The sequence below is a fragment of the Sturnus vulgaris genome, chromosome 13, assembly GCF_052056855.1.
Source record: "Sturnus vulgaris isolate bStuVul1 chromosome 13, bStuVul1.hap1, whole genome shotgun sequence".
Taxonomy (NCBI): Eukaryota; Metazoa; Chordata; class Aves; order Passeriformes; family Sturnidae; genus Sturnus; species Sturnus vulgaris.
Genome location: NC_142255.1, coordinates 12,958,241 through 12,983,175, shown reverse-complemented (window position 1 = coordinate 12,983,175; position 24,935 = coordinate 12,958,241). Strand labels below are relative to the sequence as shown.

Here is a 24,935-nt window from a genome sequence, read left to right as displayed (position 1 = left end):
GCAAACATCAGAAATAATGTGGTCCGGCCTGCCTCGGAGCCTAACCCTGCAATTAATCAGCATTCATGTGCAGAAGGTGCACGAGCATCTGATATGTAGAGAGGGAGTAATTAAAGCCAGATGCAATCTCTGCTTCCCGCAGGCCTGGGGAGGGTAACCACGCTCCCCCCTCATTGGCGTGCAGCCCCCCAAAACCAACACTGCTCCCCCTTTTCCTCGGAACAGCCCTTCACGCTTGTCCCGTTCACCTTTGCTGGGACCCGGGACCCGGCTCTGCTCTCTGGAGCGAGCGGGCCGACAGCGACTGCATCGCTCGGCTGTCGGCAAAGCGAGCAGGAGGGCTGGGGATGCGCTATTTAGGCGAGCTTCCGATGCCTTGAACCCTGACATGGCTCGGTGACACCGCGAGGTCCCCGGAGAGGGGGATTGCTGCGGGCTGGAGCTTGCCCGGGACTATCACTGGCCTCCTCCCGCCGGGGTCTGCCCCGCTGCTCCCGCTGATCCTGTCGAGACCTTTAATCCGTGGGGGATCAGCAAATTAATCCACTAAAGCATGAAGGGCCTGAGCTGTGTTTAATCGCTCCCTTTTGTGTCAGGGGACGGCTAAATGACCATACAAGAGAAAAACCCACAGAGGGGTCAGAGGGGAGGCGGTGGGCGATTAACCCCCGTCACCTCCCTCCAGGCTGCGGCGCGGGGTGAGACGGGGCCGAGCCCGCAGCCGCCGGTGCCGGCACCAGTTGAGCTGGTGTCCCCTTGTGCCCCGATGCCCCGTGTCACCCATCGGGGGTGGCACTGCGGCCCATGGCTCTCTGTAGCCCCCCAGCACGATCCGAGCTGCCCCAGCCGCGGGCAAGACGAGCCCTCCGAGGTTTCAACCTGGCTCCCAGCAGACAAGATGTTATCACGGCAATTACCCCCCAAAACATCCTTTGGGAGCTATTCTGGCCGAGGGGTCAGCGGTGCTGACAGCGGCCGAGTCCTCCCCTGGCTCCCGGCGGAGGAGGAGCCGTGCCGGGGGAGGCTGAGCACAAGCACAAGCACAAGCCGTCTGCCTGCTCCGGCACAGATTGTGCCAACGCGTGGTTGAGCGCGGCGAACGCTCGCAGCCAGCACCCTTCAAAAATATCACTCGGGGAACAAATGACACCACCTCCCCCTCGCCATCCTCGCACACCAACGCCCTCGCCCAGGCAGGGGCGGCCACGCCAGCCTGGGTGCTGCGGCCCCCCCGCTTTCCCCCCACTTCTCATTTTCTTCAAAAGGAGAATAACCTGCAGTATATATATATATACACACACATATATATATGTATGTATTTTTTCCTTTCTGGAAACTAATGGACTCCTTAAATAGCAAAAATTGCACCCTGTAATTAAGATCTTGCTTTTTAAATGATTAATCATTCTAACCCCTTCCAGCGGCATCCCACTTACTGCTGCTCTCATATTGAAATGCAGATCTGAGAGGGAGGGAGCCGAACAGGTCTGTGGAGAGGAGCAATTAAATCTTCCAGCTGTCGCTGGTCCACCCCATCCTCCATTTTTTTCGGGAAGCCCTGGGCGTTGTCCGCCGGGCTGGCTCTGTGTCCTGATTCACATCCCCCTTTATCATCCTCTTATCTTCATCCTCTTTCCCACCTCCACCCCTTCTTTTTCTGTTGTCTCTGTTGGTTTCTGGGCTCAGTGTCAGCAAGTGAGAAACCAGCAAGGTCTGACCTTCCTTTCCTTGGAATTGCTGTAAACTCCCCAAAAATTTGCCAGTACCCCTCTTCCCAGGGGAAAGGGGAAAGGACGTGACTGAATGGTAACATCAGCTTTGGAGAGCCACCAATCCCAGTTCAGCCCATAACAACCAGATGCCTGTTCTGCATCTCTGCCTAAGACAGTCTTTGCAGCCCTACCAGGTTGCACCATCCTGTCCTTCCCTTGTCTTTACTCTGAACCACATCCTGCTGCAAAAAAAATCAAATCCTGCAAAAGAACCCATGAACATGTGCCACTTTCCTGCAAGGGGTTTCCACAGCCTTGGCACAGCACCTCATTCACACTTCCCCAGGACCAACTACAGATTTCTCAGGATGTTTCATCAAGAAAACTGCTCAGCTGTGTATAGATCATAATCAAAAGAATGTCTTCTGGCCTAAATCCATCCTGTAGATTCTCTTTGAGTTGGAGGGTATCCTTCAGGGGTTTTCCAGAAGCATGCTGGTGGTTTTTCAGCCCATTTCTATGAAGCCATGGGTGGATGGAAAAAAAACTGGGGAAATTGCATTAGTTTTGAGTCCCCAGCAGGGTCAGGATAATGGTTTGGGAGGGGCAGGCTCCTTCCAAATCATCATCCAAAGGGGAAGGACCTGGGATCTGCATTTCTGTTTCAGTGCTCTGCAATAAATCCCCCTTTCTGTCAACTGCTCAAGCCAGTCCCATGGCAGGTCTGTGAGATAAATGGGACTGCAACCTCCATCTCCATGAGCCAAGGAAGAACCTGGTGGTCTGGGTCTCTTGAAAATGGACAAGAGTTTCTCCAAGAAATCAGAGAAGGGACTCTGGAGTTTCTGTGCCTCTCTGCCTGATTTTTAATTTTTCTGATATGGAGACAGAGAGAAGACAGGAAAGTGTGTGGTCTTATGAGATGGGGGAGAGGGAGTGACAGAGAATAAAAGAAGTGGAGTTAAGATGGGGAGAGAATACTCCCCAAAGAATAGAAATAAGAGGAGAATATGCTTTCCTAAGGGAGTGGAATGGAAAGGGGCTTCCTGTGCTACTGTCACCCCTAAAATACTCACTTCTCCTCTCAAATGTTTCCAAAACAGAAGATTCCCAGAAGATCTGGGGGAAGGACGGAGATTGGAGCTCTTCTGGACTATCCATCCCACAGTCACTGCATGGCACATTGGGCCAGCACAGTGTTGGGCCCCAGGGCAGAACATGGGAAGGATGCTCTGTAGTCTGGGGGAGTGAAGAGTGAGCTTCCTCCACAGCACACATCAGACAGCAAGCCTTCAGCATCTGCACTGTTTCCACTCTGATTTTCAGGCTTATTCCTTATATTGTGGGTTGCAACATCTAGCTAGGAAACAGCTGGATGATAGGACATGGTTTTGCCCACCAGGTACTGACCCATCCCAGGGCACATGACAATGTTGCCAATGAGGCTAAGGCAAGTTCCATCCCTCCACTCTTGGCCTCCTGACAAGGATGTACCCTAGAGGGAAGAAGGTCCTTATGTACCTTGTCCTGTCTGAAGTGTGTTTTTATCTCTGTGGTCACCAGTATGTCTTTTAATGGCATGGACAACACTGACCAGGGGCTTCATTCCCCCCTCACCCAGCTAGAGCTCAGAGGCCTTTTTCCCATGACAAAACAGAAACAACATCAACAGGCCACATAATAAACATCAGGGAGATCGGAGAGCATGAGTTGCTCTTCCAAAAGGAATCGCTCCTTGCAGCCTCCGAACTGTCCTGACATCATCTCTCATATAGTCTGGGTGCTCCAAAACAGCCAGTGATCCTCCAGCATTTTAAAGCATTAAATGCCTGTTTTTTTGCTGTTTTGGCTTTGGTCTGGGAAAAACATTGGCAACCAGGCTTTTATGACCAGGAGCACCACAAGGTTTAATCAGTGGGAAGCAGAGTCAGATACAGATGAGTCTTGACGGGACCAGATTCCCAGGGCACCATGAGGAAAGTCACCAAGCTCTCTATTTATGGATCCCTACTCCTCTGCGTGGCCCCTTTCTTCCTCCTCTTTGCATCCCTCTTTTTACTCCCTGCCCTGAGTTGCAAGGCACAGGACCCCATCCCGTCCCCAAGCCCCCTCCATGCCATCATTTGCATTTTCACCAGCCTTGATTAATGCTAGAGCCTGTTTATAGAGTTACAATCTCCAAATTAGGTTGCCGAAGGCATCCCGGACCAGCCCTGGAAAAATCTCGGTGGCTGAAAGGAGCCATAACTAAGCCTCAAGCAGACGTCTTTATTCAGCTGTAATTGACGTTTAACAGACGTCTGTAACTTCGTCTGGACTTATAAAAAACCCCGAAAAAAAGTTCTCCCCTCTCTTTATGTTCCCCCCTTTTATCCAGCAGTCAAAAGTGTAAGAGCCCACCACACCGGCCCCACTCGGTCAGTGTGCAGCAGGGGCCGTGACAATAGTGGGGCTGAGACAAAGCCACAGCCCACGCTGCACACACTGGCGCCTTGTATGTCTATTTACCTCCTAGAGTGGTTTATGCTAATTTATTGGCGAGCAGCGACCACTCCTGCATACTGATGTGCCGCCACTTCTTTCTGAGCGGGGGCCCTCGTCTGCAGGGAGGCCCGTGGGGGGACCCCCTTCCCTGCCAGCAGCGCCCCAGAAAAGGATGCTGCAATGCTCAAGGCTCCCCATGTGCTCCCAAAACATCCAAGCTCCCATTCTGATCCCATGATGGCTCTTTATTTTGATGTCCTTTGGACACAGGGATGCTGATGCTGTCCCTTTGCACAGGGATGCTCCAGGCGCTGGAACCAAACAGGCAACCTGAACCCACAGCCACAGGAGCTAAGGGCATGGAAAGAAATGCTATAGATAGCTGTGAAGACAAATGGATTTTCATAGAAATATATCTCCGTGGTGTTCTGCTGACATGTGTGAGTAAGGAAGGGTGCTCACAAGTCAGGAAGACACTAGAAATCAGGAAAAAATTATTTTCTTCTTTCCTGAGTGCTTACATTGTGTACTATTCTTTGCTGCACAATGGTTTATTTCATCACTGGGACATGAATTCTCAGATCAGGTCTTACCCGCTAGTTCTTGAAGGCAAATTTTCCTTTCTTCCTCAGGAAGACATGGTGCTGCTCAGCCCTGGCCATGGAAAAGCTCTTGTGCTCTCCTGTAAATGATCAGACCATCAGGAGGACAGTCAAATCTCTCTGCAAACCACAGCCTTTCCAAATTTCCAGTGTAGAGACTACCTAGAGTTACAGAATAAATTGGTTTTAGTGGTTCAGCATTCCCCAGAGAAAAGCGAAGCTGTACAGGATGCTCCTGCTCTCATCCACAAAGCACCTTCCAGCACCTGCCAAGCACAATCCAAGGAAAAGCCAAGGCTTGGAAGCAAAGCCAGCAGGCTTTGAGACAAAAGGAATAATGTCAGGAACAATTAATTCTGACGCTGTGGATTTGCTGTATGTGGCACACAGAGCTCCTAAAAACCTGGTCAGTGCCAGGACAGTGTGAAAGTCGGGGGCAGTCAAAAATGTGTCTTAATGTCCATGGTGTGAGCAGATGATGAAGTCAATGAGTCAGAGAGTTTATTCAAGAGGAACAGAGGCCATTTGCAGGTTTAACCAAGCAATGGGCCAAGAAGCTTTAAGATGTGTGTCAAAAGTCATTCAGCCTGCCCAGGAGAGGATGAAGGGAGTTGTGCTCCACCCCTCTCCCAGCTCTCTCACTGCTCATTCACACAGGTGATTCTTGGCTGCAGAGCAAGGCAGGAGACCTGTCTGTGCAGTGGAGAACATGACTCATGGCTGGCAGAGACACACCAAAAGAGTGAGAAATCTGGCCTGAAGTATCAGAGGACTGCTAAGGTCCCAAAGCTGAGAGCTTGCCCATGCCAGAATGGCCAACAGCCAGGAAAAAAGGATAACAGAGAATTAGATAGGACTGTGTGAGAGCCTAAAAAGTCAGCAGACATTGCCTGTTCTTTGCTGGGTCAAGCCTAGAGAGATTTGAGCATGTCCTTCAGAAGCTGCTGGCTAGGAGGCATTTATTTGGGGTGGGTGCCCTCTGCCAAGAATGGAAAACAGCCCACGCAGCCATTGCAACCCATGGCAAGCACAAACTGATAGAGCACCTGCACCCATAACTCCACCTTCCTCCAGAATGCCAAACATAGGTACTTCTGTTCCCAGGAAGACAGGAGAAAGTCACTATGCCTCTGATGTGACTTAGGACAACCTCTAGGGACTAGGAAAGCCATCCCATTGCCCATGGCACTGGAGGTGGCTGTGACATCAGCACTGGTGCTGCCCCTTCAGTCATCAAGGGACCCTCCACAAACTGGACAAGAGCTCACTGGGCCAGAGAGGCCAGCAGAGGCAGCTGCTTTGTGCTGGTAAGGATCCAGAAAGGGGCTGTATAACAGCCATGGATCCAGCATGTTGTGTGTCAAACCAGGAGGCTCAGTGTTTCTTTCCTTTTTGTGCTGCTCAAAGCAGCAGTAACTTTCACATCTCCTCTGGCGTCTTTCCCTGGGGTTTTTTGCACCAGCTGGGCACAGGGCACAGCCTGAGGAGAGGGGGCAGCTTGTGATGCTGTGCCAGAGCAGTTTATCTTTCCAGTGAAAAAGGAAACAGCCTCTCTGCATGTCTCTTCCACAGTTCTGCATGTCAATGGGATGAACCCTGGTCACTTCTCAAGGGTGACCAAGGGCTTGCAGGAGTCTGAGGTCAAGCAAGACTTCCCGGGCTGAGGCAGGAAGGAGTGGGTTTCTCCGACAGCAGTGGAGAGGGAGATTTCCTGCACAGGGCTGCTCACAAAGAGCCTGAGCTGCCGTGCATCAGTAACACTGGGATGCCTTTGCTCGGGGCTGGCAAGGGAGGCTCGGCAGCAGCACTAGTGAGTCACTGGAGGGGTACACGATCGAAGGAGAGCCTCCTTCCTCCTGCCCCCAGCACTCTGCCTGCGAGCGAGGGCAGGCAGGGCGGGCAGGGCTCTGAGCAGGTGCCAGCCCAGGCCCTGGCAGCCTGCAGTCCTGCCTGTGCCGCTGCCTTGCAGGAGAGGAGGGACATGCGAGCACCATGTCTTAGGCGAGGGCACCTCATGCTGGCAGCTCCAGAAATAGCCTGGAAGCCTTTGTTTTAGTGCTTTCCCTCTTTCTCTCAGGGCCACACGGCTGGTGCTGACAGGGTAGGACGGTGCTCTGGAGCAGAGTGAAGCTGTGGGGGCAAAAAAAGCATCCCAAAACTGGAGATTATCCTTCTATTTCCTCTGCCACATGTTTCCCTGCAATACCATGTTCAGAAACACCCCTGCATGAGGCCAAGCCAGGTTTTTCTTGGACATCAGCACCAAGTATCCTCCAAGTCCATGCCATCAAGGTCCCACCGTGCCCAAAACCACCAGGACATGAGAGCTGTGGGATCCCTGCCCTTTCACAGCCCAGGCAGGGACAGCCCTATATATGATACCAAACCCCAGACATTTAGGGTTGAGTGCCTGACCCCAATGCCCCAGTCTGCCCCCCAACAGCTTCTGCATTTTCCCTTTCCTCCCAGGGCAAGCTGCCTCAGCAGGAGCATCCCCGGGCCTCGCTGGCGAGCTGTTATTCGCCAGCCAGAGGTGGGTGAGAAAAGAAACACCCTCCCTAAAAAACAAGATGTCTGGTGTGAATATCCTGATCCTGCTAACCCGAAGGCCCGGCTGGAGCCGGCCGCGTGCAAGCAGCAGCCCCGGGTCTCGCTTAGCAACAGGGCACGGAGCAGCCCGCGGCTGGCAGGGAGAAAAAAGGGTCTTTTCTTGTCGGTGAAAGATTCATCGTTGGGCTGAAAGTGGCCCCTCCCCTCTTTCAAATACTTGTCAGCAGGGAGAATACAGCTTAGATACTGGGCTGATCAGATCATGGCTAATCTGTTATTCCTGGCCGTGAAAACTGCCGGAAGACTTTCAAACAACTTCACTGGGAGTGTGTGCGGAGGGAGGGAGCGGGCAGGAGATGCCGAGGCACTGGCAGCCCCATGCCGGCATCCTGAGGGCATCCCCTGCTCGTGAGGTGGGCAGGGAGGGCAGCTCTGGTCCCCCACCCTGTGCTGACCGGGGCATCCTCAGTGCCATGGGCAGGGGCAGCAGAGGGGAAGGGGTCAGTGCTGAGCAGTAGAAGATGGGCTGGCCAAAATATCCCTGTGGTGAGAACAGGCTGTCCTGGTTGCATGGCTTTTGCTCTAAAATGAGGTGGTTTGATATTTGTCACTGTTGAAGGACTTTGGTCACTCATGTCTGGGAGCCTCATTGCCAAGTACCAAAGAGAGTACCAAAAAAAAGATGGCCAGCTTGGAGAAAGGTGCTTTCCTCCCTCTGGACTGAGGCAGTTTGTAAGGGAAAAACCAGACCAGACAAGTCAGACAATTTATGTACTCAGTGGCTTGCAGAAATTTCACAAGGTGGCCCAGATTCTGCTCCTGTACATCACACCCTGATGGGGATACATCAAAGAGATGCAGTATCCTACAGTATCTCCTGCATGTCCTGCTATGCCCAGCACTGGGGCCAGTGTGGATGGCCAGACCAGGGAACAGTGGCAATGCACCCTCACTGCCAGAAACTCACTTCTCTCTACAAAACCAGGGTAGGTGGAGCTGCTTTAACCACTGCTGCTGCACACACAGGTAAAATCTGGTGCCCAGGCCTGACACTGCTCTGCCTCTCCCCAGATGCTCTGCATGCCCATACATCTTGGTCATGCACCTTGCCCTGCTCCCTGGCTTTCCTGCTGTTACCTTGTCCTGCTGCATTCCACTGTCAGCTTGGCTTTAGCCTTAAATCTGCTTCTTCCAGGCTAAGCAGTAGCCCAGGTTATTGTCCAGCACATGTCATGAAGATGGACCTTTGGTGGGACAGCTCTGTGATAGAGAGGAAAACTACCCTGAAGTGGCCCAAACTGATAGTAGCCTGTGGAACGGGGATGGATGCCCAGCGAGCCTGAGGACTGGCCTGCACCTCAGCAAGCTCCTCTTAGTCAGGAATAATTAATTACCTTCTCAAGGATCTTAGCTTCAGCCCTTCCCTGCTCATGCCCCAGCCCAGGAGAGGAGGGAGGAGGAGACGGCAGCGAAGAGGGTAGAGAATTAATTGGACATTGTGTTGGGAATCGCCTCCTGGTTGCTGTCAATCTTGGGAGTGAACAGCCTCTTGTCTCACTCAATAGGAACTTTATATGCTCCTTTAATCCTTCAGTCTGTATTGTCAGAGCTTCCCCCCTCCTCCTGTCTCTCCTTCCCACCACAGGACTTTTGATGACCCCAGCTGTCTGAGGCAATACAAAGAAGCCCCTTAACTAACACCCTGTGATCTATACAGGCAATAAAGAGGGTCCCCTTGACAAGGATTTGCGGGCAGAATATATGCAAATGCTGGGAGGTGCACGGGTGGGGAGGTGTGCCGGGAAAACCACAGCACAGAGGGCATGGCTCCTGGCCCTGGGGATGCCGTGGCCCCAGCGGCCATGTGGTACAGGTGAGGGGTGGCCAGAGAAAAGCAGATCTGGCTGGGACTAGTTGGCCATTGCACATTCTTCCATGGAGTAAAGTAAACAGGAGAGCCCTGATCATCAGGCCTGCAAGGCCAAACCATCCATGGGCACAAAAATGGGGGTCTACTGGCCCATGCCCCCCTGTGCTTTGCTCCTTGACGGCCACCTCCCGAAGTCAGGAGGCCGTGCTCCTTCCCACATTAGCACATGAATGGGGTTAGGGGTGGGGGGGAGGTGGGAAGGGGGGCAAGCCCCCACTGTCCACTCAAGCAAACAATTTGGCTAGCAAATTGACATAATTACAAGGGACAGAGAGAAAAGAAAGGCGAGCCCCCTCCCCTGCGCTCCAGAGGGCCCGACCCCTGCCGAGTTACTTAGACCCTTTGTGCGACTCAATGCTAGGTACTGATGAGGGGACGTATGCCCTTTTCAAGGGCCCTAAGCGACCGGCTGCCCTAATCTGATTACAATTTACAGCGCTCCTTCAGTGGGGCTGGAGCGGGGCTCACGCAGCCGTGGACACGGCTCGGACACGCCCGCGCTTGCTCCATGCCAAAGGTACACGGATGTGCGTGGCAAAGGCGGGAGGATGTGCACAGTGCCACCGTGGCCAACAGCGTGTGAACAGCACCAGCAGCACCTGCAGCGTGGTTTTCAGTCACCTGCCAGTCGTACAAGGTCAAGAAGGCTGTGGGGACCTGTGGCTTTGTACACATGGGCACACTGCCAGCAGCAGATACGTAGTGGTCAGTGGCTGGGGTGTGCAATGAGCCCATTTCAGCCCAAATCTGGGCTTGGCATCATGCATGTGCACCCATGCACACTAACACACACGTGGGCACAGATGCAGTAAGCAGGCAACCCCCCTTGTGCCAGGCAGACCCACAGATGGGGCCCCTCTCCACCAGGAGTGGGGGACAGCAGAGGTGAGCAAAGGCCTTCTGCCAAAATCTCTGCAGCAGCTTGCAGGAGCAGGAGTGCGAGCAAAGCCCACCACCTGCCCATTAAAAGGGGGATTAAACTATGCTGTTCCTCCCCCCACCTCCTCCCTTCTCTCTCTAACATCATCCCCTTGGGGAAACCACCACCTTTACATGAGATTTTCCCTTTTTTTTAACCTCTTTTCTGCTCCGTGCCACAGAGATCCCAGGGGATTAGCAGCCAGGCTGGGCCTTCCAGCCTCCTTGAAGGCAGGTTGTTTCAGCCACCTCCCCCCCCACCATGGGAACCTGCCCCAGGACAACTTTGGTCAATGCCTCCGGTGCTTCCCAGCCAATTTGTACCACCTAATCCCCGCGAGTAGCTACAGCCCCTTTCTCACACGTTCTCCCGCCTGCCGGAGCAGCCCAATCCTCTGCTCTCCACGCTCCCCCGTCGAGAAACCCTCCGTCCACTGCTGGGGCTGAGACTGCACTTCAAACGCGCCAGCCCGATCCCGGCATTGTTTGCCAGGGAATTAAAACTGCACGGCCAGCCCCAGCGAGTGATTTAGGTACTGAGACCAGACTGAGCCCCACAAGAGCACGGGCAATAAAACGCTTCGCTGCCCAGCCGCCTGGGCAATTTAGGTGTCTTCCCACGAGGAGGAGGCACAGCCCAGAGGGCCAGGGAACTAACTGGATCAGGGCTTCTTCTTCCAGCATGTGCACATGGGACAGGACAGGACCATGTCCCAGGCTCAAGTCCTCCCCACCAGAAATAGGTGTTGGCCACCTTGCTGAAGCAATGAGGGTCACCCAGTCTTCGCCATTACTGAACCCCATGGACCCTGCTGGGAGGACAGACCAGAGGCCACGGAAGTTGGACACACAGATTATCTGCGATATAGACAGAACTCAAATGGTATGGGATGAAGGGACACCAGTCCAGTCACACAGTGGAAAATGCAGTGCCCAAAAGTTCTGCTTCTGCTTTCAGATTTTGCAGACTTTTGGGGAAAAGTTTAGGACTCCCTTTTTGAAATGACACTTTCTATGGTGCCTGTCAGTAAACACCTCTGTGGTGGTTTCTGATGCACTCTCTGGATGAAGCTGTGAGCAGAAATGGCTGTTACATCCCTTTCCCAGTGCAGAAAAGCTGAGAGGAGATCTCCCTCCTTCAGCAGATCCCAGCACACGGAAAACACTTGCCCTACATTTTTCTATCTCCACCTTAGAGAAAGTATGCAGTTCAATGTATGCTTCAGCCTCTGCAGAGATCATTCTCCAGAGACCATTTCTAACCACTGTATTTTTGCCATCATAAAATAAATATACAATACACCAGTTGCTGGCAAGCGAACTGGAGCTCCTGATGGCCCAGCTACGATGTTTCTGAATTTCTCCTTGGCCACCAGCCCTTTCCCTGCATCCCACACTGCTGCCGTGCTTGAGATCAATCCTATGGAGGATTTTAGGCCTTTTATTACTCTTCTTTTTTCAATGGTGAGGTTGTTTCAGGCCAAATGGAGGCAATGCGTGTATAGGAGAGAGTGTCTCCCGTGCCTGGCTGTCCCTGTCCCCGCCATGGCATAGGAACACAGTGTTTTGGCACCTCCTCCTCTGTCACAATGTTTTTCAGCTCCACCAAGCGAAGTGTCCAATTAGAGCAGAGCCTCTTGCTTCCATCTTTGCCGACATTTAATTAACATGCTGCTGCTGGCAGCCGCTGACAAATTCCAGAAACATGTTGTAAAGGGTTTTTGTCTTTACCCAGCATGGAAAATGAGGGTGTCATATCCCAAGGGGATGTGAATAACTACTTTTGACTCCCCCCCTCAGGTGTAAGAATTACAGCTAGATGCAGTGAAGAGACCTATCAGCCCTCCTACCTCCTTTCCCCCTCTCTTTTCCTCTCCTGCTCCTCATATCATCCTGGAAAACATGCAGGATTTTAGGCCTGGTTTTCATCCCCGTTTCCTCCAGCTCTGGCTGAAGCCTGATGGTCCAGCTAAGAGACAGGGGCTGTCCTCTTCCCATCAGAATAGCACCAGTAAGTGAACAGAGCCATCTGATGACACTGGAAGAAATGGCTGAAGCCAAAAAAGAGGAAAGGGTCCTGTCAGCCTGTGCTGTACATGCAAACAAGGTTCCCAAGGAGCTGACGGAGGCCTTGGTAGGTCAAGGGAAGGTGGTGGCAGAGACCATCACATAGAAGGGTAGCTGGACTCACAGATGCCCTCACCCCTGCCATGGATGGCAGGATGAGGAGAGGGTCAGCTGCTGCACCCCAGCATCCCCTCCTCAGAAAGAACCAGCATGGCTCTGTGCTTCCCACAGGGGCTCAGCCCCCACCATGGGGGCTCATCACCTTCTTGATTGTCATCTCAAGGTGCCAGCTCCCCAGCCAATTATCTCCCCAGACTGCATTATCTAACACATTGTCTAATACACACAGCCTGTGTTGCCACCATTCACGCCTCCACTTTGTCCCCAAGGCACCAGGAGTGTCCCAGCGCCTCCGCTTTGCCCAGGGCAGCCAAGAGCTCTCTTGGCAGCTGCTGTGCCGCTGGCAGGAGAGACGGGTCTGGGCGACATCCCATCCCGCTGACACACGGCAGCACAGGCCTGGAAAGAAGAAAACGACTTTATTATATCCACAGCAGCTCGTTACAAAAGCGGCAGAGTAGGGCAGAGCCCTCGTCGTCACGGGGAGAAGAAGATCCTTCGCTCCGGGAGCGGGGCGAGGTCCGGCGGCGCGGAAGGCGGGCGGGCGGCGGGGCGCGGCTCAGGGCGAAGCGGGCTTGTCGGGGTTGTGCATGTGGTACACGTCGCTCTCCTCGTCCTCCGGCACCTGCGGCAGAGCCCCCTGAGCCCCCGGGCCGGCCGCGGGCCCACAGCGCCATCTCGTGCCCCCCGCCCCGCTCCCGCCCCGCGCCCCTCACCTCCCAGTAAACATCGTCCTCGAAGCAGTTCTCGGCCGCCGCGTCCCCCCAGATGGGCAGCTTCAGGATGCCCCCTGCAAGGAGACGGGCACAGCAGTGCGCAGGGGGCCGGGGGGATGCAGGCGGGGTGCGGGTGGTCCACCCAAGAGGGCAAAGGCAGCCCTGGCACACTGCGCGGTGCCGTGCCCCCGGGGTGCATCCGGCCGTGCTCAGGAGCGCATGGATGCCTCTGTTTCCAGCTGCAGGCTGGCTCGACCCTCCCCTCTCCGTGCTCCCCTCTGCCTTACCCACGATGCTCCCCCCAACCAAGGCCATCAGCAGAGACACCACGATGCCGGCCGCTTGGAACCCTCCCTGGATACTGGGTGTCCGAGTCTGGTACACGCCGGTGAAGTCAAACGCCTTGATGAACCTGCCGAGGGCAGAAATGGTGATCATTGCCCCTGGCAGGAGACGTGCCCTGGCTCCAGAGGAACCATGTTGCCCTGCTCTCTTGGGAATTCTTCCCTTGCCCCATTCCTCATCTGCAGTGGACCAGGGGAGCATTGCAATGGCCAAAACACTGCTCGCTTCCTTCTCTGACCCCTGGCAGAGCTTTACCAAGGAGGAGCCCAAAATATAAACATTCCCTTTGTCATTCAGACTTTTAGCCTTACCTGGCCCCACAAAACAATGCAGAGAGGGAAAGCCCTTCCCTCCCCACTGTGGCCCAGAATAATGCCAAACAGCTAGACTGTGGCTCACTTCACGAGGCTACCAAGAGTCAGCTGCACAAGATGAGGCTACAATTCAGTAAAATTCAGTTAGCCCAGCAGTCAGTGCAACCCAGGGACAACTCTAGGCAACTCTGAACTATTAACAAAAGCTGTTGATTGCTCCCTGCTCCCAGTCCACAGAGCTTTAGGTAAAATCTATTCTAGGGGAAGATTTTCAAGCCATCTTACCCTTCCTTTCCATATACATCCTCCGTGGCTGCAGCTGCGGTGATGGCCCCCACAATGCCCCCAATAAGGCCTGGCATGGCATGGAGGTTGTGGATGCCACATGTGTCCTGAATGTGCAACCTAGATTCCAAAAAAGGCTGAGGGGAAGGGAAGTAGAGAGAGATCAGGGAGTTGAGTATGGCCCTGGAAAGGATTAGTTCCTTCCATGGAGGACTGGGATAAACAGAGAAAGAGGAGAAATATTGTGTCCCATTAAAGAGCTAAAAGCTTGTAGACAAAAATGTGAGCCAAGCTCAAGATAAACTAACATATCCTCCAAACATGCTCCTGCTGAGAGTCTGAAACTTCCTGAGCATTTTGGGGCAGTAAAAGGAGACAGAAGTGCATCTCATAAGGGATTCTGGAAAGCAGGAACCATCAAAGGGAAGTGAATCCATTTCTGGTCTCCTCAGCAGGACCAGGGCTGCAGACCCTTCAAGCAGCACTCACCGTGAAGTAGACATACCCCACCGTGGACACGATGCCAGAGATGGAGCCGACAATGAGGGAGCCGTACGGAGTCAGCATCATCTCGGCGCTGGTGCCCACGGCCACGCCACCGGCCAGCGTGGCATTCTGGATGTGGACCTGCAGAAGCAACGGCTCTGCCTTGGCACCTCAGGGAGATTGCAATTGCTCAGGGATGGTGCAAATGGCAAAGTGGGAGAATCAGCTCTGAAAATGTTTCCAGAGGAAATATCAGGGCCCATTTTCTCACTTGGTGGTGAAAAACAAGAAAAGAACAGGCAGCTTCTGTCTGTAGCACAGGTGCACATAGACACCCACTCCCCGTACCACACACGTTCTTTGCTTCCACAGATATGGGTGGGGAGTTGTGATGAGATGGAAATTGTCTCACCCGTGTGTCATGCAAGCTCTGCTGTCACAGAGACATGTCACCCACACATCCAACACATCCAAGTCAGCCCCCCGATTGCTCACGAGCTGCTGTGCAGGCCTTGTTTGATGGGGAGAGTGCTGCCAAACAGGGCTCTGCAACATGCCCAGCAGAGCAAGTCCAATCCCTGCTGTGACTTGGGTCCACCACAGGTAGGGCATCACACCTCAAGCCCAGCAGGACCCATTCTCACTTTCTTATTCTATATAGCCTCAGGGTTTCTGCCGGGATGCTGGTTTCACCATCATGCCCTGAAACCCCGTGCCTGTTCAGCAAAGGACAAGTGCCAATTGTTTCCTGGACCCTTGATCAACCTCATTATATGTTGCTGGGCAGTGCAGGGCTCTCTGCTCCCATCTTACCATGTCAAGCTTGCCCTTCTTTTGCAGCATGCTGGAGAAGGCCATGGTGGTGAGGACACAGGCGGCCAGCGAGCAGTAGGTGTTAATGGCAGACCGGTGCTGGGCATCCCCGTGATCAGAAATGGCTGAGTTAAAACTGGGCCAGTACATCCACAGGTACAAGGTACCTTGTGGGGCAGATGGGATGAGGGAGAGAAAGGGAAAAGAGAGAATACAGGGATTGGGAAAAAAACCTCTAAAGAAGATATTTCTGCACAGGGGGAAATTACACCCCACAGTCCTGCTTTCCCCCAGCTGCACCCTTCATGATGAGACCTAAGCATCAGGAAATGCTGGCAGAGAAAGGGAATCAAAATGCATCCTTGTCTTCCCAGTCACCATCTCAGCCCAGCCACTGATGAAGGGAGCTGAGTAACTCTGAAAGGTGAAAGACCTCTGGGATACAGAGCTCCTCAACTCCATATCCTGGCTTCAGTTTTTCCCAGAGACACAGGATGAACCAGCCCTGTGCAGACAAATGGTCCCCATGTAGCTGCAGCACCCCGAGATGAGGGCAGACTCACCGATCATAGCAAAGAGGTCAGAGTGGTACACGGAGCCCTGCTTGTCCTTACTCTGCTCCAGGTTGGGTCTGTACAGGACCCGTGTCACCGTGAGGCCAAAGTAGGCTCCAAAGGTGTGAATGGTCATGGAGCCACCTGCATCCTTTACCTGCAGCCATGGGAAAACAGAGGTTTGCTTCTGCAGTTGCCACTCATTCTGGAGCTGAGGCCAGATTTGCATCATTTGCCTGATTTTTCCAGCTTGTCTGTGCACTTGACAGAGGGACCCGGTGCTCCTGGATTGCCAGGCTGATGTGTAAAACTCCAGAAGATCTCCCTTCCAGGGAAGTATGACCCACTGCCCCTCTCCTTCACAATCTGCCTACTTTTGCTGCCTGAATGCTTTCATTTTAAATGCTTATGAAGACAGCGGCTTGGTGGAGCTATAGCAAAGGGAGAGATTGGAGAGGTGCAGAGGAAGGAGCAGAACAAAGCAGGTACTACCTAAAGCCTTACATGAAGAAGGTTGAGGAGGATGTACTCGTTCACTGAAAAGAGTGTGACTTGAAACAAAGTCATGACAAGGAGCTGTATGGGGCTGGTTTTGCCCAGGATGGCCCCAAAGGCGATGCACACAGAGCCCACGCAGAAATCAGCATTGATCAGGCTGGAAAAGGGGAAGGAAAATAGTGGTTTAATATGGAAATACTTCTCTGTAAATCATTATTACCTATCCCCAGCTCTAGAGATCCCACTTGAAGACAAAGAGGTGATTAGGAGACATCCCTGGATTTCCCACAGACCTTCCTCCCATCCTTACACCCCCACATTTTTCAGGTAATGTGGATGATCTGTGTTCTGAGCACTGACATCCATGGTGCCTGGCTCGGCATTAAGGGGTGGCACTCATCTCAAGCTTCCCTTTGAACAGTACCACCACAATGGCAGGTACATTTGGACTAAAAGGTGGAAAGCAAATGGAAATATGTGGAGGGAAAACAACAGCTTCGAGATTGATTTGTATTTGACATAACTGAGGGACAGGTGTTGCCAACTGCTTGGCTCTCATTCCAGCTCTTCCACTGGCCAGGCCAGAGATGCCATCCCAGAGCCCAACTCCTCCTTACTTCTCCACTCCAATGAGGATCTTCCCATCCTTGAAAGAGTGGAACCAGCCTTGCATCAGGAGAGCCCACTGGATCCCAAAGGCAGCAAGGAGGAAATTGAAACCCACAGCTCCAAATCCATAGCGCTTGAGGAAGGTCATGAGGAAGCCAAAGCCCACAAAGATCATCACATGGACATCCTGGAAAGCTGTGCAGAGGGAAGGGACTGTCAGCTCTGTGAGGACAGCAGGGCTGCAAGTGCCATGTGCATTTGGTGTTGAAAAGAAACTAATTACATCAGTAGCAGTAGGGGGAAAAGTCAAGTTAAAATGTGTGTTTGCCTCATATCCCCATGTTTCTAAGTCTGAAAATGGCCCAGCTTTTGGAAACTGGCTCAGCCTTTAAAGTAAACGTTTACTAAAAGCTGTATGCAAAAGAAGACCTGAAAGTAATGGAGTGTACAGAGGAAAACATTTTTCTATTCAGATTGTTTTTTGCCCTTTTATAAAAAACTCAAAAAACCTCTTGTGAAATGAACAGTAAAGTTTTGTAAAAACATATAAATGGTCATTTTGGGTAGGTCCAATCAGTGCAGGGTCGTGGTGATGGCTCAGTGCAAGGAGAACACAAGAACAAGGAAAATTTACAAAAACATTTTTAAATGCTTCAGAAATCAGCGGCAAAATACCCTTGAGACCAGAAACCCACCTTGTGAGAATTTTTAGTGCTTAAACCAGAGAGACCCAGTTCTTCCCACTAATGGTCAGACCTGCTCACCTGAGCCCCTCAGATGCCCTTCCCCGGGGGAAACCAGATCTGTGAGAGCCTCTTGAAAGACCTTCTTGGTGCATTAAACCTGCTGTACTTTTTAATGCTGCACGTTTCTATCAGATAAGCATTGCTTTGCAATTAAGTGAGCTGAAACGCTTGCATACTTACAAATTGAACCATGCAAACCGTCACACTGCAGGCCACTCAGCCAAGAGAAAAAACAGGAGACCCAAGGCTGGGATCCCCCCTGGGAGATTCCCACCAGCAAACCCATGCTGCAGAGCAGATAAATACAGCAGTGATGGAGCTAAACCAGAACGTTCTGCATTTTGCAGTGCACAGATCATTATAGCCACTATATCCAGCAAAGTCTGTACACTCAGGGTGTAAGCTCAGGGCAAAGAAAATTTAGTGCTGCAAGTCTGCTCTACCCTGAACCTGTGCTGAAATTCATCAGCCTCTGGTCCATTTCCACAGGGCTTGTGTCTACTACTCCCACTGAGGGCTGGTGAAGACTTGAGTGAAGTGCAGTTCTGCAGAAGCTGAGAGTTCTGTCCTCTTGTGCTTTAGAAGATATTGCAACTTGTTTAAGGATGAGCATTTGCACAGGCTTAAGCCATGTAGTGCCATGCTAATCTGATTGCTTTTAAAAATGCCTCCCATGCTATGAAATCACTCTTTAAAAAGGAAGGAGATGAGATCTGCAGCTGGCACTGTTCAGCAGAGGTCACTTCCAAAGCACTTCTCCACATGTCCTAAGAACCAGTCTTACTGTGATTTTACCACACAATCCCATAGACTTTCCCTCCACAGCTGTATTTATTTCCCTTCTCTCTTTTCCAGTGTAAGCAGCACAATATACAGCTAGATTTATCTAGCCATTCACATTGTATATTCATTCTTTCATCCTAAAAGCAGAAATGCAGAGGTCAGAGTTAAATCTGTGGACTGTGTGCCTTCCAGAAACCCAGAGGATCCCACTGTGTGTCAGACCTTGTACAAACTCAGGAGGAAGACCAGATTTTTCTTTAAACCACACCCAGTCTAAAACCTTTTTCTAACCCTTGCCTTTGTTTTCCCTTAGTAAGAATAACATTGTTAGCACTCAAAGGCAGCACAGGCATTGCCATGCCCTAAAGGTTTTGTAAGCCTGCTTTTGTAGCAGGACAGTGTTTAGGCTTTGGGAATGCTGTTGGGGACAAAAAAAATCTCATTTCTTTTCCCCTAGAGAGCAGATGAGTCACTGATTACAGAATATCTATGTGCGCTCTAAAATGAGAAGGAATTGTCTCACTGACTGGACCTGGCAATGGGCATCACTGGCACAACCACATATTAGCTTCCTGAAACCAGGACAACTTCCCTCTGCCTGCCTTCCCAATTTTCTCCGGTTTGAAGGACCTGTTCGTTTGTCACTCCTATCCCTCTGCCATTGCAGACAGGGGCTGTGGACAGCAGTTGTCACAGATTTGTCAGTACAAATGATCTTCGGGTGTTCAACCACCACATTCTTCTGAGCAGCACTGGATGGACACAATGATTAACATTCCAGGGCTTGGTCACCTTGTCATGTTTGTCCATCTTTGCAGAGAGAGAATATTTCTGATTAGATAATGGAGAAAGGACAGTTGTGCTTTTGGGCACGTGAGCCCTTCCTCAGGTTTGAAACAGAAACATAACTCAAAGCTAAACTGAGCAGTTGCCCTTAGATTGATTTAGTTGTGTTGAATCCATCCTGCCATTTGAGGGGGAATATTTGGCACTGCAGAGCAGGAGTGGGATATGAGGACAGAAGAGATGTCACTTCCTTAGCTCCTACACACTCTTTCTTGGACTCCTGATGTCCTCCCAACACACCAGTGACAAGAGCAGCCCTCAGGCATTGCTGCTTCATGCCAACCTGTGTGGGGCTGGTACCAAGGGCAGATATCCAGGGAGAGCCCAGGGCAGCCACGACCGTACATGAACCTGGAGGCTGACTGAGCAGCAGGTTTCTGTGAACAAATCCTTTTCTGAACTAGCTAATCCTCAGCAGCCACAGGTTGCTATAGCTCCTTTGATTTAGCAGGTGTTTTTAATGGAAATGTTCTAAATAGATGCATGACTCAAGCCTGTTGCTTCCTTGGAAACAATTGCCTACAGAAGCAGTCTGTTCTGAAAGGCTCACAAAGATGACCAGCCCTGGAGATCAAAGCCACCCAAAGGCACTGCCTGGCCAGAAGAGCTTTAACCTTCTGAATAATTTCTGTGTCACTACGATGCAGAGACCCAAGAACCCTGGGAACCTGGCAGCTTAGGAGGACTCTGGCACTGAAATGCCAGTAGCTAAAGGGTAATTCACAAGTGAGGGGGTGGACGGAGGAAGAGGAGGAAGATGTCACAGGATCTCGACAGCCGTTCCTCTGTGTGCACAGAAAGGCTTGCTCTGATCCAGAGCTGAGGGAGGGGGCAGCAAGCTGAAACTTGCAGAGTGTTGGGAACACGTCAGCCCTATTCCTGGAAAAAAAAGACGTCATGGTACCCTGCTGACAGAGCCCCAAAGCACCGAGGGCCATGAGGCATTTCTCTTGCTCTTTGGTGAACCCCATGCCAGCCTCAAGGCAAGAGTATGACTTTCTAGCAATTGCTAGGGACAGCAACTCTGACAAGGTCAGGATAGGATGGATGGGATGGAATGGGTTGGGATGGGATGGAATGGGTTGGGATGGGAACCAGCTAGCATAAGGAATAGGCTTCCAGAATACTCACAGGGGTATCGGAAGTAGAAATCGTTCTCTATGTCACTGGTCAGGTTCATCTCTCGTTTCTCCTCCTCCCAGTGTGCATCAGCTTCGGAGCCGAAGCGCACGAAGACTCCGAAGAGGACGATCATGGCCACCTCCCAGAGGAGGCACACGAGTGGGAGCCGCCAGCGCATGTAGGTGTTCTTGGCCATGCCTTGGTGCCTCGGCCTCTCCATCCGCAGGGATTCCGGGGGACTGAGCGAGCCCGCGTCCCCCGCGCCTGCCCGAGGCCACTCACATATATATATAGGTCGGAGAGGGCAAGGTGGGGCCCAGGGAGGTGCCTCCGGCAGGATCACATTTCAGAGCACTGGAGCTTCAGCGGGGTTGTTCCTCTAACCCACCTTCCTCCCTGGGAGGAGGGACAGGCTGCAGCACCTTTCCTCTGAGGTGATCTGAGCACCTGTGAGCCCTGCCTCCACAGGGACCAGCAGATGTGGAGGCCAGTGTGACTGGGGAGTGGAGCCAGAGTGTCCAGCCCCCTGCCCTGCCCAGTCCCACACCCCTTCCCTGCCCCTGGCAGGAGCACCCTGATCCCTGCTGTCCCCTCTTTCCCGGCTCTGAGTGCTTCCCTCACCCCCTCCCCAGCTGGCACTGTGGGTGAAGGCAGGGTGCCCTTTGCTCCAGCTCTTGGCTTTTGGAAAAGTAGCTGAGGTGCAGGAAAAGAGGAAGAGGAAGGTGTGCACTTCAAACCAGGTAACAAAATCCTCCATGAGTGCACAGACACGTGATGGCCCCACTAAGGCTGTAAGGATGTTTAAGTGACACATGTTCCATAATTTCCCAAAGTGATTTACCCAGAGCATCCTCCTGGCAAGGCAAACTGAGCTGGGGCTGCATAACCAAGGCAATACAGTGAAATGGTGCTGGAGGCCTAAACATCCCCTCCTCTGGTTGGTTTTCCTTTAATTAACAAACATAAACACAAAACTCCATTTTTCCTACTGTTTTGAATTATGTTCTCTTTTCCCAAAGAGCTAGGCTAGTCCTACAAAAGGATCCCAGCTCCTTCCTCTGCCTGCAGATCCCTGAGTTGCCTGTCAGTCTTCAAGAGATGAAAGACTGCAGCCCAGGCAAGCTGCCCAAATTTGCTGATGGCATCTAATTGTGGCCTGCAGGCTGAGCAAGCAGCACTGATTTTGGTGTTGATTAGGCAATAATTTGAGTTTATTATTTTTTCTTGTGTGCTTTCTTCTCAAAATGACAGATGGTAGAAAAATGCTGTGGATGGTCTTGAAGAGACTGACGGCCACAGAAAATCATTCTCCAACCTCATTTGAACCCCGTGCAGGCAGCAGGATAGAGACAGCGCTGGGAAGAAGAGAGAAGCCCATCTGCCTTAGCCCTTACCCTGCATGAGCAGAGCTCCATGTGACTGGGGTCACTTTCTGGGGACACCTAAAGCAAGTGGATGTTGCTGTTGTCTGAAGGATGAGCTCCCCCTCGAGCAATGTTGCTCAGGGTGTGTTTTTGGGTCTTCCATTACACAGGGTTTCTGCAGGGCAGTCTCAGCTGTACACACCAGGATACAAGAGATCTCCAGCTGGAAAGAAGCTGAAATCCCCAAACAGTACTTGATCTCTAATTGCTGGAACACTGTTGACAGTTGCATGTTCTCATGTCAACTACGTGATAAGACTGGTATTCTGCCCTGCCCTAGAGAATTTTAAAAGAAAAGGGAATTTGCTTAGGTACTGTAGCCACCAGCAGCTACATTCTGTGATTACTGTAGAAAAAGAATAGCAGAGCTTTTCTAATCTATGGCATCACTGAAATGGCAGGGTCCCCAGAAAAGCAGCTGGCAAAGCCCTTGTGCAGAACCCAGAGGCAGTACTTCTGTCCCACGTGCTGTCCCCAGCCCCTCTCCCCGTGTGTGGAGGCCAGGAATAAAGGCTAATGGCTTTTCTGCTGGCCTGATAGTCTCACCTTGCTGCACTGCCTGGCGCTGCCCCTCCTTATCAACCTGCAGATCAGCACTTTGTCACTGCATCAGGGCTGGCATGCTCCACTGGCTATCCATGCAGTGAGAGCCCATTAAAGGACTAGCTTCTCTCCAGGCTCCTTTTCAGGTCCAGGATAACACTGGGGAGGCTGATGGGGCTGTGCCAGCACATGTGTCTGCAGCAGTGCTGGCAGAGCACTTCCTATGATGGGGTAGACGACTATTGCATCCACCCTACAAGGTACCCAACTGTGCGGTAGGACACACAGGGCAGGTTTCACCGTACCTCAGTCACAAATATCAAGGTACTTAAATGCCCTGTTGGAAACTTCAGGCTGGTGTGAGCTTGCTTCACCACAGAATTTCACCCATCGTGTCCAACACCCATAAGAGCTGCAAGTTTTCCCAAAAAAATCGCTGGCATGACGCTGGGGGAGAAGGAATATTTGCCTTTCTGCTTAAGAGATGTGGGACTGGGTCTGGCAGTGGCCAGATCCTAGTTACCTTGGGTGAGGGCTATACAGTACTGGTCCCAGCTGGGTCTGTCTCTCACTTTTATGAGCACTAAATATATTTGAAAGATGTAGAGACAAAATCTAAAGCACAGAAATCTCTCCCTCTTGCCTGGAGGCCTTGGGGCAGCTTCACCCTGGATAGGAGGGAATGGGAGCTTCCCGGAATCAGTGGTCAAAGCAGCCTCTACCAGTGGTCTTTGGGCACATGGGGTGGAGAAGGCACTGGAGAATGAGGATTTGGGGAATCTTGGAAACCTTGATGCAGCACAAGGGAGACCCTGGGCATTGCCCAATATCAAAGGTGACTTGTTGCTTGTGCAGGTCCTTGAGGAATGACCTGAAAGCAAAGCATCTGAGTCAATACAAAACAAAACTTTTTTTCAGGCTATCTCAGCAGAAAGGCAAACAAACTTTCCACTGAGGCAGGACAGAGTGGTGGAATGAGGGGAGATCAAACAGTTCACTTAGGTCTGGGCTTTCTCCTCCCTTTTTTCAGCCTCCACCATTAAGTATCCCTTGGAGATAAACGTTGGAAGCAGGACAAAATAAAGCGCCACTTTTTAAAGTAAAAAAAAAAATCTTATCTGGATCAAAGTGACAACTACAAGTGAGCCAAATTCACAAATTATTTTTCTTGTGCCCTCTCCTTCCTCTCAAGAAACAGCATTTACCAGCAAGTAAATGATTGTCCAGAAAGAATCCAAGGACTGTTTGAGAGGGAAGTGTCCTTGTGCAACAGGCAGAGAGGGCAAACGTCTGTGTAAGCAGCACAAACACAGGACAGCACAAGAGGCAGAGGTATGAGCAATTCTGGCTGTCACACTGGGAAACACCATCACCTGGGCTCAGCCAACACCTCTGCTGGCTGTCCCAAGAGCTGGATAGACTTCCAGAGCAAATACACTGCAATGGGCAGGAAAGGAGAAGGAGTTTGAGTAGTTAGCAGCATTCCTGTGTTGGAAGCTGTCAGACTTTGCTGGGAAACTCCGCTTTGCCCTGGGTTTGTTTCAGGTCCCAGGTGGACTTGATAAGGCAGGTTTTGGTCACACTCTGCTAAGTGTCCTCAGCAGACTGCTGGGACAGATGCCAGTGGCTGGACAATGGCAGTGACATAGTGTGGTTGGCTCTTCTTCAGGGCTCAAACAGCAGAGCAATGCCAAGCAGCAAGAGATGTCAGCCCGCAGCCAAGAGAAGGGAGCTCACGTCCCCGAGGCTGCAGGATGCCCTCTGCACTTTTCCAGGGAGACCTGTTGTCCTTCCCTTGCTCTTGGTGGGCAGGTTATTCCTGCCCAGCCGAGTGGATCAGCTCCTGGTTCTAGCTCATTAAACCCACTTGTGTTCACAGTCACCAGCAGAGCCGAATGGGCGGTTTAGTGCCCACTTGTCTTTGTTGCTCTATAAATACAACTGGCTGCTGATGACACTGGTTTGGGCTGGGGCATTCAAGCTCTGGAGGCGAGGGTGGAGCGGACACCTGGTGGCTCTGTTTTGTGGGGATTCCTTTGCCTTACGCAGCGGGAAATGGGGTGTGATCACACCTCGACCACTGACACCGTGGGGAAAGATGTGCTTCAAGCCCTGCAGGGAGGGGATGCTCTTGGGTGAGGCAGCTGATGACAACCCAGGGTCTTTGTCCTCCCCTGTCCAGGTGCTCTCACCTTACACCTTTTCATAGAATCGTCAAGTTTGGAAGAGACCTTTACAATCAAGTCTAACCATCAACAGACCATTATCACTGTAATCCCTAAACCACATCACCCAGCGCCAGAACCAGATGCCTGTTGAACACCTTCGGGGATGTTGACTCCACCACTGCCCTGCCCAACCTATTTCAATGCCCGACCGCCCGAACAGTATATTTTTTTTTTCTGTAATATGCAATCTGAATTTGAATCTGAATTTTGGGCTGTTCCTGCTGTCCCCCACGGAGGCTT

The 24,935-nt window shown here is 51.9% G+C and overlaps 1 protein-coding gene and 1 long non-coding RNA gene across 2 annotated transcripts; one reads left to right on the top strand and one right to left on the bottom strand.

Annotated features, from left to right (window-relative positions):
* Window positions 1-12,783: 12,783 nt before the first annotated feature.
* Window positions 12,784-24,759, bottom strand: RHCG (Rh family C glycoprotein). Its single transcript, XM_014886340.2, has 10 exons — window positions 20,510-24,759; window positions 17,012-17,198; window positions 16,401-16,551; window positions 15,906-16,053; window positions 15,343-15,509; window positions 14,533-14,670; window positions 14,044-14,180; window positions 13,387-13,511; window positions 13,100-13,173; window positions 12,784-13,008 (listed from the first exon to the last, which is right to left on the bottom strand). The coding sequence occupies exons 1-10, from the start codon at window positions 20,718-20,720 to the stop codon at window positions 12,943-12,945; spliced, it is 1,404 nt and encodes a 467-aa protein (XP_014741826.1). The 5' UTR covers window positions 20,721-24,759; the 3' UTR covers window positions 12,784-12,942.
* Window positions 19,748-23,822, top strand: LOC148222252 (uncharacterized). Its single transcript, XR_015806538.1, has 3 exons — window positions 19,748-20,410; window positions 20,581-20,678; window positions 21,752-23,822. It is a non-coding gene; the product is annotated as an uncharacterized LOC148222252 (long non-coding RNA).
* Window positions 24,760-24,935: the final 176 nt, after the last annotated feature.